Source organism: Theropithecus gelada, chromosome 15 (assembly GCF_003255815.1).
Source record: "Theropithecus gelada isolate Dixy chromosome 15, Tgel_1.0, whole genome shotgun sequence".
NCBI lineage: Eukaryota > Metazoa > Chordata > Mammalia > Primates > Cercopithecidae > Theropithecus > Theropithecus gelada.
Window position 1 is genome coordinate 73,432,016 of NC_037683.1, and position 18,635 is coordinate 73,450,650.

General features: G+C 34.0%; 1 protein-coding gene across 1 annotated transcript in view; it reads left to right on the top strand.

The window, feature by feature from the left end:
• Positions 1 to 7,680, top strand: part of PTPRD (protein tyrosine phosphatase, receptor type D) — a 550,091-nt gene extending 542,411 nt beyond the window's left edge. Inside the window, exons 36-37 of the mRNA XM_025359514.1 lie at positions 1,940 to 2,075; positions 3,950 to 7,680. Of these exons, the coding sequence (XP_025215299.1) occupies positions 1,940 to 2,075; positions 3,950 to 4,018 (205 nt within the window). The 3' untranslated portion in view covers positions 4,019 to 7,680. The remainder of the gene's footprint in view (positions 1 to 1,939; positions 2,076 to 3,949) is intronic.
• Positions 7,681 to 18,635: the final 10,955 nt, after the last annotated feature.

The following is an 18,635-nucleotide window of genomic DNA, read 5'->3' on the forward strand; positions in this document are numbered from 1 at the left end:
CAAAATGCTACACAGAGACAAAAACCTAATATGTGCTGGTGGAAAAATGGCACCAATATACTTGTTCAATGCAAGATTGACATAGACATTCAATTTGTTAAACAAAATATCTGCAAAACTCAATAAAGCATAGCACAATCAAACAGTGTATGCCCGTATTTAGACAAAGTAGATGGTATATATTGGTATTGAATTACCTGGATGTTTAACTTCACTCATAATTTGCCCATATGCTAATTTAAACTTTTCTAAAATAACCTCTAAGGAAAAGAATATCTTTAATTTAATACATCTTCTTAGCTTTAAGCATCCTTATATGTATAGGTACATAAATGTTATGTGTGCCTGTTCTCAGTGTTTTTGTCACAAAATGATTTTAATATTCCTTTAGTATAATGCTAAAGAAATTGTGATGCATATATCTTATATATAGATATACACACACATAGAAGACTTCTATATATTTTATCTAGGAATGTTCTGAAAATACTACTTTTCTTTTTTGTAACTTATTAAACTAAGATGATAAAATCAATAAATGTAAAAGTTGTAAGTCCAATGTCTGTTCTTTTTTTGAAAATACTTAGTAGAAAGACAGAAACCCAATGTTTTTGTTACATTCAAGTTATCAAATCAAGGTAAGAGAGACTCTGGAGTACCTAGACCATTCAACAAAAAGAAAATAAATCTCAGTTTCTCACAACTAAGAGAGACTTTCAAGGTTAAAAGGGACCTTCAAGGTCATCTGCTTCATCTTAAGAGAAGGCTTCACTGCTGCTAGACATCTTCAATCACTTCTTAAAGACTGACTCCCCATGGAGTTTCAAACCTCACTTAACATTTCTGTTTAGACTGTAGAAACCCATTTATAAAGGGACACACTATTTACATATGCCTGTCAGCTACATCCTCCAGTAAACGAATCCATCTATTTTCTACAGCCGTGCCCAAGTGTTACACATGCTGTTTAATTAGGATCCAAAAATGTACGGATTTTTCATTATTCACTGTTTCCCTCATTACCTAAACTTCCCAGTGCTTTCCCACTTAAGAAGTGCAGAAGAGCTATGAATTAGTTTTCTTTCTTGCTACCATGAAGATTCTTGAATTATCTTAAAACAATGAAGACAACAGAGAGAAACTCAAAAACTTTCTAATGTGGTAGAAAGGATCCTGGGGTTTTAGTTGCTGATCATGTAAAAATAGTAGGTAAGTTTAGAGATCAGTGGCTCTTAACCATTTTTTTTTTAAAGATTAGAGACCCCTGTGAGAATCTGTTGAAAGTTCTAAGTCTCAAGAAATAAGAAAACAACACAGTATTTACTTCATGTGTACATACACTTACAGGATAGTCATAAACCCTCCTGAAGACTAAGTGAAAATCACATATATACCCTGTTATAGCATCTCTTTTCTCATAATAAAACCAGTGTAAACATTTGACTAGTTATAGACAAATACGTTTAAGTTATGGGGCATTGCATATGTATTTTAAGTAACTGTAAAATGTGAACAATGTACTAGAAAAGTTGAAGATGCCAAATTCACTTCACCTTATTCTGAATTATTTCATACTTTAAAAATATGAAGTAGGCAAGTTCTAAATCTCAGAATCTCCATGAGTAATATAAACCTATATGTTATTTATACCCTTCTTTTCATTTGTTATGTTTCCTTGGTCTTTCTAAAATGGTATAAATCCCCATTGAAAAGACCTTTTATTAGACTTACTCCTAATTACTTCACCCTCGTTATCACATGCTGTTACAACTCAGTATCCCAAGAGTAACCATTTGGTGAATGCGATACCACGTTTTCCTGAACATGGCTGTAAAGAAATATGGAGTGTGGAAGCTGGTAGACGTATGTCCACACCCAAGCAAATGTGCCAAGACTGTGAGCCTCTCACCCAGTAACATTGCCTTTGTTATTGTGGCAGCGCGGGCGTTGGAAGAACTGGAGTCTTCATAACATTAAGCATTGTTTTGGAAAGAATGAGATATGAAGGAGTCGTAGATATCTTCCAGACCGTCAAAATGTTAAGAACACAACGACCAGCTATGGTACAGACAGAGGTGAGAAAATCCATTGCATTTTTCACATCTCAAGAGCCTACGTTTTGCTAGCCTGGACCTCCTGGAGTCCAGACTCTCTCAACACCACACACATAATACTGTGGGGAAAGCACCAAACCATTTAATAATTTTGAACCTCATTTTCCCCCTTTTTAAATGGGGTGAGATTATCAGTGTTTTAGTGTTGCTATAGAAATTACGTGCGATTATATGTTACATTGAGCTATGTTAAATTTCACTACTGGACCATTTTTGACCAATAAAATGGCAATTTCATAAAATTCGTTATATTCATTTTCCTATAGTATATGTTATATAGAGAGAGAAAGCATAATGCTTAGTACATAAAATAATCTCAGCCCATTTAACTTCTCCATTCTCCCTCTTTGTGCCTACAGAGGTATCAGTTGTTCTATATTTCATGTCTTAACAATGGCCATTCAAAACATTTTGATTCTGGATAAGCCTAGAGATATTATATTAGCCCCACATTTCCTATTCCAATAATTAATATGGCAATTTGGATATTTCTCTTAATAATAAGAGTTTATGATATAGCCAGTCTGGTCTATTGAGCATTCATTTCTAAAGATGATATTACTGATAGTTTATGTTCTGCAAAAGGCCACCAAATTATACAACTTACATGTGTTCCTCAATTCATCATCCACAGTGTCTTTCAGACTGATTTCAAAGTAGTACAAGTGTGTGGCTTGCAATACTCAAAACATTCTGTCAGCCTGACAAACTTAATGGGTCTTGGGGGTTACAGAGGGAAATTGGACATTTAAAAAGCGTGAACACTTAGCCAAGCAACTGACTGTGACAAGATAGGAAAGTAAACACCATTTATTTTGCATTACCATTTTTATTATAGAAAAATGCACATTTAAGCAAAATAGAAACTATCTACTTTCAGCCTGGTTGGCCACTGAAAATAGATTTCTTTTATGGGGAAAATCCTACTTTTTCTCATCCCTATAGAGATCTGTAAATTGTAATTTTTCCATCTCTCCAACAATGCTTCAATTTATTCCAATATGATAGTGTTCTTCGTTGTCTGAAAAAAGCCATGTTTCATACCGTTTTATTTTAGTGTGTGCCTTTCTATAACAGACAGCTAGCAATCACACAGAATTGGGCCGAATTTACAGGTATTTTTTGATGTGGGCAGCCAATCTTGTGAAGCCATTTTCAGGGATGAAAAGCTTGGAAGTCCAGTGCCCTGTGTAAATGGATTTGTGTGCCTGTTGTGCCGCACCAGCTACCTTCTGGCTGTATATGAACATCATATATAAGTGAGAGAGCCAGCCAAAAGGTAGCTGAAATGACTGTGAGTGATTCTCATTGCAAGCTCTACTATCCAAACATAATTTTTTTTAAATTCAAATTTTGTTGGCAGTAGCTCAGAAGATAAGTAAATTCAGATTTTTCTCAGGACAGTTTGTGTATCAGCCTCTCATATATTTAAACTGAGAATTCATTATCACAAATAAGCAGATAATTGTAAAGGATGACTTTCATCATTATCTGTTTATAAGGCATGTAAGAAGTGTATGTGCTCAATTGGTGGTAATTGTTTGATACTACTTGGAAAACACTTGTCTGGGAAGGCAGTGTACACCTGACCTGCCACTGCTTGGAATTGGGAGATCATTTTAGTCAAATTGATTGGCAAAGTGAATAAACACTCCATGTGGCTAATTTTTCTTCGTTCACTATAACCAATTGGTCATTGGATTAGATCAATTGCCAAAAGTATGATTTCGCCCCATATAGATGTAATTTTGTTATCCAGTATTGATTTTTATTTTTCTATTAAAATATGCTCATGGTCCCTTCCTTTGTTTCTCCCCATTCGTTGTCTCCTGCAGGATCAGTATCAGTTTTGCTATCGAGCCGCACTAGAGTACCTGGGCAGCTTTGATCACTATGCAACGTAGAAACCCCTGACCCATTCTGGATTTTTACTACAGGCCCTTCAATATCCATGGAGTCTCTTCTGAGCCATACAGGGCACTTGAGAAGTCCTTCTTAACTTCTAGCTAACAACTACTTAGTGGGACTATTACACACAAAACAAATTAAAAACAAATTATTCCAGGTGGACCAAGAATTCACAGTTTAATAATCTAACCTGAAAAATAATGAAGAGAATCCTGACTGATGAGGCATCTGAAGGATTTTATTTACAGATACCTCAAGGATTCAAAATCAAGGGAAGAAGAAATCACAGCAAAGAACCACCATCTTATTCAGGATTGTTTGAAAGGTGCAAGGAGAAATTGCCAGAATGCTGCAGTTCAGCCCAAGATGTGTGCTGGTGTGGCTTCTCACAGCGAAATGGACTCTGCTTTGACATCACCCCTTCCCACCATACTGCTCATAATAACATTTTAGGGGGAAAGGGAGGGGGGAATGTTTAAAAAGAAAGTCCTTGATTTAGTTTTTTAGTATTGTAAAGATACTGCTGACCTGTGCTTCATTTCTAACTGTGTAAACTTTTTTTTAACAAAATGTATCATTCGATAAAGTGAATTTTAAAAAAGTTACATAACTCTTCATTTTTTATTTCCAAATCGTAGGTTTTTTTAAGCTGTAGAACTGTTATCTGTAATATCTTGCTGTAGAAATATCAAATAATTTGAAAATTTGCACATTTTTGTGCAATACTCAATCTACAGTATCAGTCTCGTCAGATATATTAATTTTACACTTCTGTTCAGTTTTGATTGGTGAGAAAGTACCCATTCTCTTCAAATTATCAAAGATAATTATTATTTTGTTTTGATTTTGGAATCAACAGGGAGGCGCAAAGTATAAAGTTGCTGCTAACATATATACATATATATCCAAATTTTACAAGGGTGTCTATGTATATATAGACAGTGTGTCCACACAAAAAATAGATATAGCTATCAGTTCTTCCATGATTTAGTTTTTTTAAATGTAGAAAAGCTATTGTAAACATCTCTTTCCATTTATTCTTAATTTTTTGACATATTGGTATTTCTTAATATCACAAAACTTTAATTTTTTAAAGGGAAATGAGGAATGCACATCAGTGATTGTCAAACCTCACCCCCTAATTTCCTACCCAATCTCCCCCCACCTACCCAATCATATTCACTAATTCTGTTTTGTCAGGCTTCCAACAAAGTTCAATATTTCTAACACTCTAGTGCAATAAAAAGTATTAAATAGCTAAGAGGTGTGCATGTGGGAAAGGTCAGTGCATATCCCTTTAGGAGGGGAGAATGTTGTAATATATCAGCTATCGAGTTGTTTAAAAAAAGTGTATTCAATCGTATATTGTCTATAGTATGTGCTATGAAATTTGCATTTATGATATGTAACAGGGGCAAAGCCAAATTCATGTTACTCTGTTCAGTCAGAAACATTTTGTGGCATACAGCATTCCTGGGAAGTGCTGTACCTTGTTTCGTTTTGGTTTTAGTTTTGCATTTAGAGTGCCTTATAATTGATGCCTATTTTAATAGCATTTCTTTTTAGCTTTTGGTTCGTATTTCCATTCACTGTTCGTATCTGTTACTCTTTCTATTAAAGCATTATCTGTTTACCACATGTACAAAAACTCTTTGAATAATATGCATTCCTAGTTTTCAGCCAAGTCGGGGATGTTAGTGATTGTACCAGCCCAAAGCACTTGGATAATCAGGGCCCTTCTTCCTTTTATAATCGTCAACATCAGAAAAAGCTACTTGTTTTATTTATATTCCCTTCCAAATCTGCTCTGGAACATGCAGTAACTGCACCAAACTTATTTTAGTAACAAATATCATTGGCAACTTTGGAATATATTTGATATTCCATTAGAATTTTTCTAAAAGGGGAAATATATATATATATTATATAAATAAATATATATATATAAAATATATATATATTAAACCCCCAATTCTTCCAACATTCTATAGGAAGCCATGGATGATGGCATGAGTTTGCCACATTTTACACGATTTTAAATAATCCTCAAAATATCCAAGGAACTCTTAAAGAGTTTTGGTATGAGTATACTGCTTTGGTTTAATTTTAGCTTCATGGATGTTCTGCATGGAAGGATTTTTGTTTTCCACATTTTCCCATTGCTAGCAGAATGAAATCCAAGAGACCAAACACTTGCAAGCATTGTATTTGAGCACTTTTGTAAAAAACAAAGAAAAAGAAAAAAAAAGAAAATATATATAATACTTAACAAAAGTATCTAGAAGGCTACCTCAGAATGAGACTCTCTAACCTACATCAGAACCAGAGAAGAATGTGCACTATGTGGGTCTGTTATCATTTTCTTTTCGTTTGTATCTTTTTGGAGATCTATCCAAGTGCCAGATTACTCAGTGCTATAATTTTCTTTTAGTTGAACAAAGGGGGTCAGATAGACATTGCATCATCCAGACATGCCTTGTTGGACATGTAGAATCCGATGGAGCATTGCACACCAGAATGATTGGCCAATGAGCAGCTTCTCTCCCTGAAACAAAAACTGCCCATTTGGCAAAGGGAAAGATGACAATAATCAGAAGAAGAAAATGAATGGGATGCATACCATAGACGAACGAGGCGGAGACTATTGCGGGAATCTTACTGTTCAGGAGCTGTTCCTAGAACTAACTCCCTTACTGTCATTGATGTGCATTCCACTCTGTGCTTTTCTGTACAACCATCCAAGTTTTAATTTCCCAGGTAAAACATCTTTTATCTGCCATTACCACAAGCTTTCGAGTTTCCAGTTATTTTCATCATCATAACCAGTACGGTGCTATTATTTACCTATGTACGTGTAGTTATGTATAATTTTGTAATTAGTTACAATGGTAAAAAAAAAATCAAAATATATAAAAAGTGATTTGTACAGAACTTTATTTTAGCTCTTTTTTAAAAATGATTTGCATGGTTAGAAAACGGCGAGGACAGCCAGGGGAGGGAAGGGCCTCTAGGGAACTTTGCACTTTCTATACCTTTGTACTATGCACTGCCCTATTGATTCTACACCCAATAATGATATTACTTGAACCCATCTGTAAGAAACTGCTTCGGAAATTCATTTGTGTGTATGTAAATAACACAACATAGAAACAGGAAGGGAAAAAAGTCTGCAGTAATGCACGTATTTTTTTTTCTTTCCTGTTTATTTTCGGTTTTGCTTTGTTTAAGTCCTTCCTTTTGTTTTTAATTCCCTTTTTGTTTTTCTTTTTGGGTTTTGGTTCCTTTTGGGTTTATGGGTGCCCTGATACTCCAGCAGAGATCAGAAGGCTACAGATCCATTCTATCCATCCGTTATGTGGCTTTGCCATCCCAGCTTGGAGTGTCTTTACAAAGATAATAACAGTTGTGTTCTTTGCTCTCGTTTTGGATGCATAGACTGAAAAATTTAAAAAAATAACTTGTAAAATGGCTTGTTAAAAAAATACAATTACCTCTAATTAGTAGTACGCGTAAATGTTTTACAGAATGAAAGGCGTGCTTTTTATTTTCTTACTTCGTTACATTGGTGGCGAAAGAAGTCTGTATGAAAATCAGTTCTTTGCTGACACAAGTTCCATTTGTTACAAATGAATTCTAATAAAAATGTCAGTGTTATGCAGCCCTGGCCTTTGCTTTTGTCCACGCAAGCACTTTGGTTTTCAACTGACTATATGTTCTCTCTCCTCTTCTGGTTATCTAGTTAGTTCCTTGTACTAGTAATAATTCTGTTTACCAAGAGACTACTGTTTACAAATATCTACCTTGAGGTAAGCACTTTTCACTGGTAAGCAAACAGAGGCTCAAAGAAATAGTTTTTCCAAGTTCACAGAGCAAAGAAAGAGGCATTGTTTTCATTCAGGTCAGAGATCACGGGCAATCTTTGATTCTGTGGAAATGACTACTATATACAAATGTAAGCGCACAACTATATATACATCTATATGTATGTATTTTCATCTCGAAACAACTTTCATGCACATAAAAATACCTCCATAGTGTTCATTTATTAATACCTTTGGGAACATGGCTAAGAAAATTCTTGGTTTATTTATTCAGTCATTCAATATTATCAGGTACCAGTAATGGCTCAGAATCGTTCTAGGTATTGGAAATGCAGCTCTGAACAAATGAGATACTGGTGCTATTTGCATACAGACTATAGTCTACCGACAGAGGTTGGCACTGAAGTAATAGTAACATCACATGGGACCAGTGCTATGAAGGAAAGTGTAGGATCCTTGAAGTTAGGACTTTCAGTTGTGAGTGACAGAAAGTCTGACTCAAATTGATCTACTGGAAAAGAAAAGTGTTTACTGACTCATGTACTAAAAGATTAGGAGTGGACTCATTTACTAAAAGAGTAGGAATACATCATCTTAAGGTATAACTGGATTCAGGGCTCAGGTGATGCCTTCAGGACATGATGTCTCTTCCCATCATCCAGCCTGATTTCTACTTTCACAGTTTCAGTTTTAAACTCCGTTTTTGTGGTCCCTTGAAGCTTTGGGATCATAACACCACAGAGCAGACAAGTGGAAGAGTTTACTTCCCCCAACAACACAATCAAAAGTCCTAGAATGGAGTGGATTCTTCTTGATCCTAATTGAACCGGTCTTGGGGTAAGTGATCATCTCAGGAACACAAGTATGGACAAAAGGCGAGAATGTGTGCATTGAGTTATCACATCCAGAAGGATGTAAGGTGGCTGTCCCATTTTGCCAAACAGCAATGAATATTGTGGGACGAACGACTGGCTGCTGATCAGCCTGATTAGTTAAGGTAAGGCGAAGCACAGGTATGCTTGGTAATGTTAAAACTACCTGTTAGAAATAATGACCGGATCAAACAATTCCATTATCCAAACATTATTTTGGAAATCCTGTTATTGAATCAACAATCAGACTTTTTCCACTTCACCTAGGTGGCTTTTACTTTTGCAGATATGACCACCCCATTGGCTGATTGCATAAAAACAGGATAGAATGTTTGAAGTGTATCAGATTTGATATTTTGTACATTGTGATTCATAAGTTTAAACAGATATCTGATAGAATACCAAGAATGACAAAATATTATCTGATTGTATACATGTACATGCACAGAATTAATAATAACTAATTATAAGTTTGGGACTTTCACTTAATTGTATCCATGATTAAACTTTATAATGAGAATTTTAATTATACTTCATAAAATTATGAATCTGAGAAATATTTAAATGTATAATGTTTAAAATAATTCCTGCAAATTCTGAGGAAATATAATAGGCCAAGACCTGTGAAATCTTTTGTTTAATAATACAAAGAGACTTAAAATATGTAAAATTGTATATATGTAAAAATGTTTTACAGTTACATATACAATATGTATATATGTAATGTATATATTACATATAATTTTACATATATTATTTTACATATACACTGTAATGCCATTTATAATGCATTAGCATTTCACTATTAAATAGTGTTTTGGAAAAAAGATAGCTACATTAAAAATTATTATATATACTTTTCAAGAAAGGATATAAAATTATGTACACACCTTAAAGAAGTGACTGGAAAGAAATATAATTATTAAATGATACTCTGTGATAAAATTTTGCTGCACTTTGTATATTTTCTAAAATTTTTACAATAAGTATTTCAAAATAGCAAATTGTGCATGCTTTGAAATATGTGGGAAGATAGAATAATTTTTTAAATCAATTTACAAGGCAAGAATGAAGAGAAAAGAGAATCTAGGACAGGAGGGGCAAATAGTAAATAATATGGGACATTTAAAATTTAAAACAGAATTACTGCAAATGTAAATAAAGTATATTCAACTTAAAGATACAGATTTTTAGCCTAGTTATATAATGCTTGTAAGAACATGAGGCTACCAAAAGTAAAAGAATGCAAGAGATATACCATGCAAACATAGCTAAAAGAAAGCTATACTGAGTTATATTAATATCAGCCATACCATTACCAAATAATAAAAAGGTCAATTTCCGATGAAAAACTTCAATGCACCAGGAAGATGTGACAATTTTATGTGTGTATGAACCTCATAACATGGCCTCAAAATGTAGACAACAAAAATAGAACTTAAAGGAGTTACATACATATTCACAGCTATCATGGGAGATTTTAAAACACTTATTAATGTATAAAATGAACAAACTGAATAAAACTTCAGTAAGGGTATAAAAGATATGAACAAGCTGATTAACAAAATTTACCTAAGTGATCTATGTAGATTATTAAATTCAATAACTTAAAAATATACATTATTTTTAAGAGCATTTAAAACATTTACCTAAATTAACTAGAAATTGGACCATAAAGCAAGTCTCGAAGTATTTGAAAAGTTGTAATATGTGGAATATGTTCTTTGGGCCCCACAGTAATAGTTAATCTAGACATCAATCACAAAGATAGTTAGAAAAGCCCACTATGTAGTAATTAAGAAATAACTTTTAAATAGCCAGTAGCTCACAGAAAAAAATCACAATGGAAATAAGAAATTATAATGATAAAATTATGAAATTGTATCAAAATGTGTGGGTTTTACAGTGAAATTTATAGCTTTTCAATGCATATGTTAGAAAATGAGAAAGGCTAAAAGCTAATGATCTTGTTTTTTACAAATTAACAAAACAACAGCTAATTACCCCTCAATAAAGAAGGAAATAAAAGAGAAAAAAAATTAACTGAAAAAAATTATTCAATAGAGAATAGCAACAAAGATTAAAGGTAAAAGTTGATTATTTGAAAGACAATGAAATTGATAAACCCTAGCAAAATGATTTAAAGAAAAGCAATGGACAAATCATTCACATCAGAAACTTGAAAGGAATATAGTGCTTCAGCTCTTACCAATATTAACCATTATAACAAAGGTTCCATGTCACATAAACCAATAAGAAAAAGCCAGAATACCCAATATAATTAGGCATTAGCCCTGAAAGGATACTTCACAGAAAAAGGATAGCTAAATTGCTCAAAAATATGTGAAGTACTCAATTTTACAAGTAATCAAGGAAATACAAATTAAAGCTACAATGTGACACAGCTACATGCTCACAAGAACAGCTAATATTAAAAAGACTAATAATACCAAGTGTTGGTGAGAATGTAGAGTAATACGTCTGTCACACACAATGCTTGCTAGAGTGCAATTTTACAAGCACCCTGAAATAATATTATTACATATTAAAGTAGAATATAAGCACATTTTATTCAGTATTATACCAATTGTAGCTATGTAACAAGTAGAAATGCATGCCTGTGTGAATGAGAGACATAAATAATAGTTTATCCATTTCAACATTACTCATAGAGCCAAGAACTCTAACATAAGTGTCTGTCAACAATGGAATGTATAAATACATGGTGGTATAATGACACGATGAAACACTATACAGCAGTGAATGAGTTTGGCAAACATAACATTGAGCAAAAAATGCCATACACAAAAAATGTATACTGTATACCTGGTAGACTTGGGGAACAGAAAGGTAGGTACTGATTAGGAGAACAAAAAGCAAATTTCCGTTGTGCTAGCTATTTTTTTTTACTTAAATGTCATTTCAAAAGTGTTTGCTTTTTAGTAAACTGTGGAGCTGTACCTTTACTTTTGTGCATTTTTCCTATTTTTATATGTCAATAAAGTGTAATGACTCTTACCTATGCATATATATACACATGGCTAAAATAAGTTAGTATTAAAAATATAAAAGCCTGCCATACTTTGGATGGTGAACATCTGTTCTGTATCATTACTGAAAATGAAAAAAAAATTATGTTTAAAATTCCACTTAGAGATCTTGAAATTGAAATGTAGAAGTATGTCCAGTCGATTATAAGTATCATTGTAAAGAACTACTAACAAGGCTATAGACCACTTATTTTGGGGGACAGCTGGCAAGCATGTAATCATAGGGTTCGACTGAAAATTATTGATGAAAACGTAAAAAAAAAAAAAAAAAAAAAAAAAAAAAAGCAAGCATTCAGCTATGTTTGTCAATATACAGGATCCAGCTCGCTGTTAGACCTCAGAGGATCTTGGGAATGACAAGCAATTACATGTAATGTTTATGTGGTAGTGACTACTCATTCATAGCTAAGTGAGCTATTAAATGATGCTACCATTTGTTAAATAAATTTTTCTTGTTAAATTTTGGGGCATCCAAAATAATTTTTGTCTCTCATTTATTATAAACATTTTCTTTCTACTGAGAACTGGAAATAAAGGAGACAGATGAGACATAGGGACTTTTTCACTCTGGGTTAGATCATGAAAGTTAAAAGTATTGGGTTTGAACTGCATAAAAAAGAAACAAAATGTGTGTGTCATGATTCTACATTGTGCTAACCTATCCAGCAAGTTAAAAACTGTGAACTATTGGCTAATAGACAAGCATGACAGTATGGCTGGATAAATGCTAGATTTATATCATTTGAGAGAAAATTAACAAAAAGTACAAAGTCTATTGACTATGAAAATGTCATGTAGAAGGAAAAAACCAAAAATCCTAAAGGGGATTCTGGGAAGATGGTGGAATAGGAAGCCCTATTAATTTCCCTATCTAGAAAAAAAATTGCACTGACAGAGTATGATGTAACTATTTTGAAATTCTGGAGTCTACGGAAGGCTTGCAACTTCAAAGAGAAGGCTTGGACAGTACATTGTAATTAGTTTTAGCCCATTTCAGCTCTTTGCACAGTAGCAGACACCCATCCCCTACCCTCAGCCCCATGGCAGCTATGCATGTGTTCCTGGAGCAATCTGCAGACAGCTTGTAGGAGTTAGGATGAGCCAAAAAAGAAGACCCTATTCTCCAAATAGCTGGGATCTGTGTTCTGACCACCAATTGCTGCATTTAGTCACAGAGGTGTAGAAAAATAGGCCAGCGGCTGTTGTTGTTTGTCCTATGTTTGCGAGCCTCTCTCTCTCCAGCTGAAGTGAATTCAAAGACATTGAGAGGGCCAGTGCTCTTTTTATTCTTATTTTTCCCTTTTGGGAGTCAGATATTAAAAATTAAAACATTCATAAACAACTGTACATACAGGAAAAATTAGAAAGTGACCATACATAACCAGGAAAAACTGTAGGATCAGAAAATATCCAAAAATACCTTAAGTTTATACCTCACTCTGATTATTGGCACAGAAAACATACAACAATCAAGAAAACAAAAATAATAAAAAATAACAAAAAGCAGCAAACCCTGGAGAAGAGGGAGAATCTGATTTCCAGAGTTAAAAGTACAAGGCATACAAGCATCTACTACACAAAACATTTAAAATAATATTCTTAAAGATAGATAACTAAAGAAGATGTGGAGAAGGTGAAACAGAACAAAACAATGTATGAACAAAATGGAAATATAAATAAAGAGACTGACAACCTAAAAAAAAAGAAATTCTGGAGCTAAAAAGTACATTAATTGAAAGATTCTCTGGAGGAGTACAAAGGCTGAGTTGAGCAAGTGGAAGAAAAAAATCAGCAATATTGAACACAGAACAATGGAAATTATTGAGTATAGAAATTAAAATAAAAAAGATAAAGTGAACAGAGTCTAAGAGAGCCATGTTACTCCATCAAGCAAAGAAACATTAACATTATGGAAGCCTCAGAAAGAGAAGAGAGATGGAATATTTGGGGTACAGAAAATACTTGAAAAAATAATGGTTGAAAACTTCCCAACACTGGTATTTTAAATTATGTCTTTTTTATTTTAGGGGTAGGGTCTTGCTCTGTCACCCATGCAATATGATTGTGAATATGATTGTCACCCAGTGTGCAATCATATTTTACTGTAACGTCAAACTCAAGTGATGTTCCCACCTCAGTCTCCCAAAGTGCTGGGACTACAAGCATCTACCACCACACCCGGCTAATATTTTTTTAATGATTTTGTTAGGGACAGAGTCTTGGGTTGTTGTCCAGGATAGTCGCAACCAATTTTCATAACGTATAAAAATATAAACATCAAATAAACTCCAAGTAAGACAAAAAAGAGAACCACATCAAGAAACATAACCAAGCTTTCAAAAGACAAAAGAAAGAAACTTGAAAACAACAAGAGGGAACTTGTCTCACACAAGGATCCACAATAAGATTATCCAGATTTCTCATAAGAAGCTGAAGGCCTGAAGGCAATGGGCCAATATATTCAAAGTGCCAAAAGAAAAACAAAACAAAACAAAAAACATCAAAACATCCAAGGAAAAAACTGTCCTTCAAAGGTGAGGAAGAAATTAAGATATTCTCAGGTAAACAAAGCTAAAGGAGTTTGTTACCATTAGATTTGCCTTGCAAGAAATACCAAAGTGGCCATGAAGGGTGAAATGAAACGGCAGTAAAAAAGCAACTTGAAGCTTTAGAAAGATCTCACTAAAGGTAGATACATGGGCAATTATAAAATCTTGTATTATTTGGAAAAATAGTTTGTAACTCCACTTTTTGGTTTCTGCATAATTTAAGAGACTAATACATTTTAAAAACAATTACTACTCTACAAGCTAGTATTATTGTAACTTTAGTTTGTAAATCAATATTTCATACATAATTTAAGAGACTAATGTATTTAAAATAATTATTAGTTTGTGTTTTGGAGCACACAATGTATAAGGACAGAGTTTTGTGACACAAACAACCGAAAGCGGTGAGGATGGAGCTGTTAATGGAGTAAAGTTTTTACATGTTATTCAAGTTAAGATGCCATAAGTTTAAATTAGAGTCTATAATTTTAGGATATTAAATGTAATCTTCATGGTAACTAAAAGAAAATAGCTATAGAATATAGATAAAATGAAATGAGAAAGGTATTTAAACATTTCAATACAAAATAATCAACTAAACACAAAAGAAGATGGTAATGCAGAAAACGAGGGACAAAAAAGGTGCAAGACATGTAGAAAACAAATAATAAAATGACAGAAGTAAGTATTTATTAGTAATTACTTTAAATTTAAATGAACTAAGCTCTCCAATCGAAAGATAGACATTTGCAGACTGGATTTAAAAAACATAATCCAATTATGTGTTGTCTGTAAGACTCACTTGAGATTTAAGGAGCCAAAAATATTAAAAGTAAAAGGACAGAAAATGATACTTCATGCAAGTATTAAACAAAAGACAGCAGAATAGGCTATGCTAATTGTCAGGCCTCTGAGCCCAAGCTAAGCCATCATATCCCCAGTGACCTGCACGTATACATCCAGATGGCCTGAAGCAATTAAAGATGCACAAAACAAGTGAAAAAAGCCTTAACTGATGACATTCCACCATTGTGATTTATTTCTGTCCCAACCTAACTGATCAATGTACTTTGTAATCTCCCCCATCCTTAAGAAATTTCTTTATAATCTCCCTCACCCTCAAGAAGATTCTCTGTAATTCTCCCAACCCTTGAGAATGTACTTTGTGAGATCTGCCTCTTGCCCCCAAAACATTGCTTTTAACTCCACCGCCTATCCCAAAACCTATAAGAACTAATGATAATTCCACCACCCTTTGCTGACTGTTTTTGGACTCAGCCTGCCTGCACCCAGGTGAAATAAACAGCCATGTTGCTCACACAAAGCCTGTTTGGTGATCTCTTCACACGGACACGGGAAACACTAATTTCTCACAAAATGGACTTTAAATCAAAAAAGGTACAAGAAACAAAAACATATATTAATAAATGGTTCAATACAGCAAGAAGATACAACAAATAACAATTATAAATATTTATGCATCTAATAATAGACACTCAAAATATATAAAGAAAACTTGACAAAACTGAAGAGGGAAGTAGATAATTCTACATTAATAGTTGGAGATTTCAGTAATCCAATAATGAATAGAACAACCAGAGAGAGGATAAGTCAGAAAACAGAAAACTTGACACAGTAAATCAATTAGATCTAACAAACATGTACATAACACTACCCAAACATACCACACACACATTTATCAAAAGTACCCGTTAGATATTTTCCAGGATAGATGATATATTAGGCCATAAATTAAGTCTTAGTAAATTTTAAATGATATATATTGTACAAGATACCTTCTCTGACTACAATAGGATAAAGTTAGAAATCAGCAGAAGTTAAAGAAATAAAACTGAAAAAATTTACAAAATTGTGAAAATTAAATAACACTCTCTTAAGCTACCAGTATATAAAAAAGAAATTACAAGAAAAAAAAAAAAAAAACCTAGAAAATACTTAGGGATAAATGAAAACCAAAATACAACATACTAAAACTTATAGGACACAGGAAAAGCAGTGGTAAGGGAGAAATTTATGACTATAAACACATTAAGAAATGAACTAGAACAAAAACAAACTGAAAAAGGCTAGAAGGAAAGAAACAATAAAGAGCAGAGATAAATGAAATAAAAAATAGAAAAATAGCCTGGGAGCTGTGGCTCATGTCTGTAATCCTAGCACTTTTGGAGGCCACGGTAGGTGGATCACTTGAGGTCAGGAGTTTGAGACTGACCTGGCCAACATGGTGAAAACCCACCTCTACTAAAAATACAAAAAATTAGCCAGGCATTGTGGTGCATGCCTGTAATCCCAGTAACCCAAGCAGCCGAGGCATAAGAATCTCTTGAAACTAGGAGACGGAGGTTGCAGTGAGCTGACATAATGCTACTGCACTCCAGCCTGGAACTATTAACAATTTTATGCCAATAAATGGAATAACCTGGATGAAATGAACACATTTCTGGAAACACAAAACCTAACCAGACTACACTGTACACCTATATAACTTGGAATCAGATTGAATCAGTAGGTGGAAAAAAAAAAACCCAACAAAGAAAATCCCTAGATCTATTGTCTTCATGAGTGAATGAAGAACAATAATCCTTCTCAAATTTTTCCAAAAAAATTGATGAGGGGACACTTTCTGATTCTGTGAGATTAACATTACGCTGATACCCAACCCAGATAAAGACATTACAAGAAAACTACAGACCAATATTTCCTATGAATATTAATCCAAAAATTCTCAACCAAATGCTAGCAAACTGAATTCAGAAGTGTATTAAAGGAATTATATACCATGACAAAGTGACATTCATTCTTTGAATGCAAGAATACTTTGACATATGAAAATTTATGAATATGATACACCACATTAACAAAATGAAAAAGCCACATGATCCTTTCAATTGATGCAGAAACAGCTTTTAACAAAATTCAACATTCTTTCAAATAAAAAATACTCAACAAACTAGGAATAGAAGAAACCACTTCAACATAATAAAAGCCATATATGAAAACCCCATAATTAACATTATTTTCAGTGGTGAAAGACCTACGGCTTAAGAAAGAATGCTTGTTCTTGGTACTTCTGTTTGACAAAGCACTGGAAGTTCTAGCCAGAGCAAATAGGCAAGAAAAATAAATAAAAGGCATCCAACTTGAAAAGGGAAAACTAATATTATCTTTATTTGCAGATGATATGCTCTTATATGCAGAAAAACCCTGAAGATTCCACACACAAAAAAAAATTTGAACTAATAAATGAATTCAGCAAAGTAGCAGGATACAAAATCAACACACAAAAATCAGTTGCATTTCTATATGCTAACAATAAAGAACGTGAAAAGGAAATTATAGAAACAAAGCCGTTTACAATAGCATCAAAAAGGATAAAATATTTCAGAATTAACTAGGGTTGTGAAAGACTGGTTGTGGAAAACTATAAAACATTGCTGAGGCCAGGTATGGTGGCTCACGCCTGTAATCCCAGCACTTTGGGAGGCTGAAGTGGGTGGATTACAAGGTCAAGAGATGGAGATATTCCTGGCCAGCATGGTGAATCCCAACTCTAATAAAAATACAAAAATTAGCTGGGCGTAGTGACACATGCCTGTAATCTTAGTTACCTGGGAGGCTGAGGTAGGAGAATCACTTGAACCCAGGCCACAAAGATTACAGTGAGCCAATATTGCACCACTGCACTCCAGCCTGGTGCCAGAGTGAGACTCCATCTCAAAAAACAAACAAACAAAAACCCCAAACAAAGCATTGCTGAAAGAAATTAAAGACATAAATAAATAAAACACATTCCATGTTCCCAGATTTGATGGCTGTACTGTTAAGATACCAAAACGACTCAAAGGAATCTATAGATTTAATCCAATCTTTACTACATTTCCAATAACGTTTTTGCAGAAATAGAAAAACGCATCTTAACATTTATGTGGAATCTCAAGGGACTCTGAATGACAAAAACAATCTCAAAGAAAAGAGCAAACTTGAAGGTGGTGCCAAGATGGCAGAATAGGAACAGCTCCAGCCTCCAGCTCTCAGCGTGAGTGACAGACAGAAGACAGGTGATTTCTGCATTTCCAACTGAGGTACTGGGTTCATCTCACTGGGGCGTGTTGGACAGTGGGTGCAGGACAGTGGGTGGAGCCCAATGACCAAGAGCTGAAGAAGGGTGAGGCATCACCTTACCTGGGAAGTGCAAAGGGGAAGGGAATTCCCTTTCCTAGCCAAGGGAAACCATGGCACACAACCCCTGGAAAATCGGGTCACTCCCACCCTAATACTGCTCTTTACCAAGGGTCTTAGG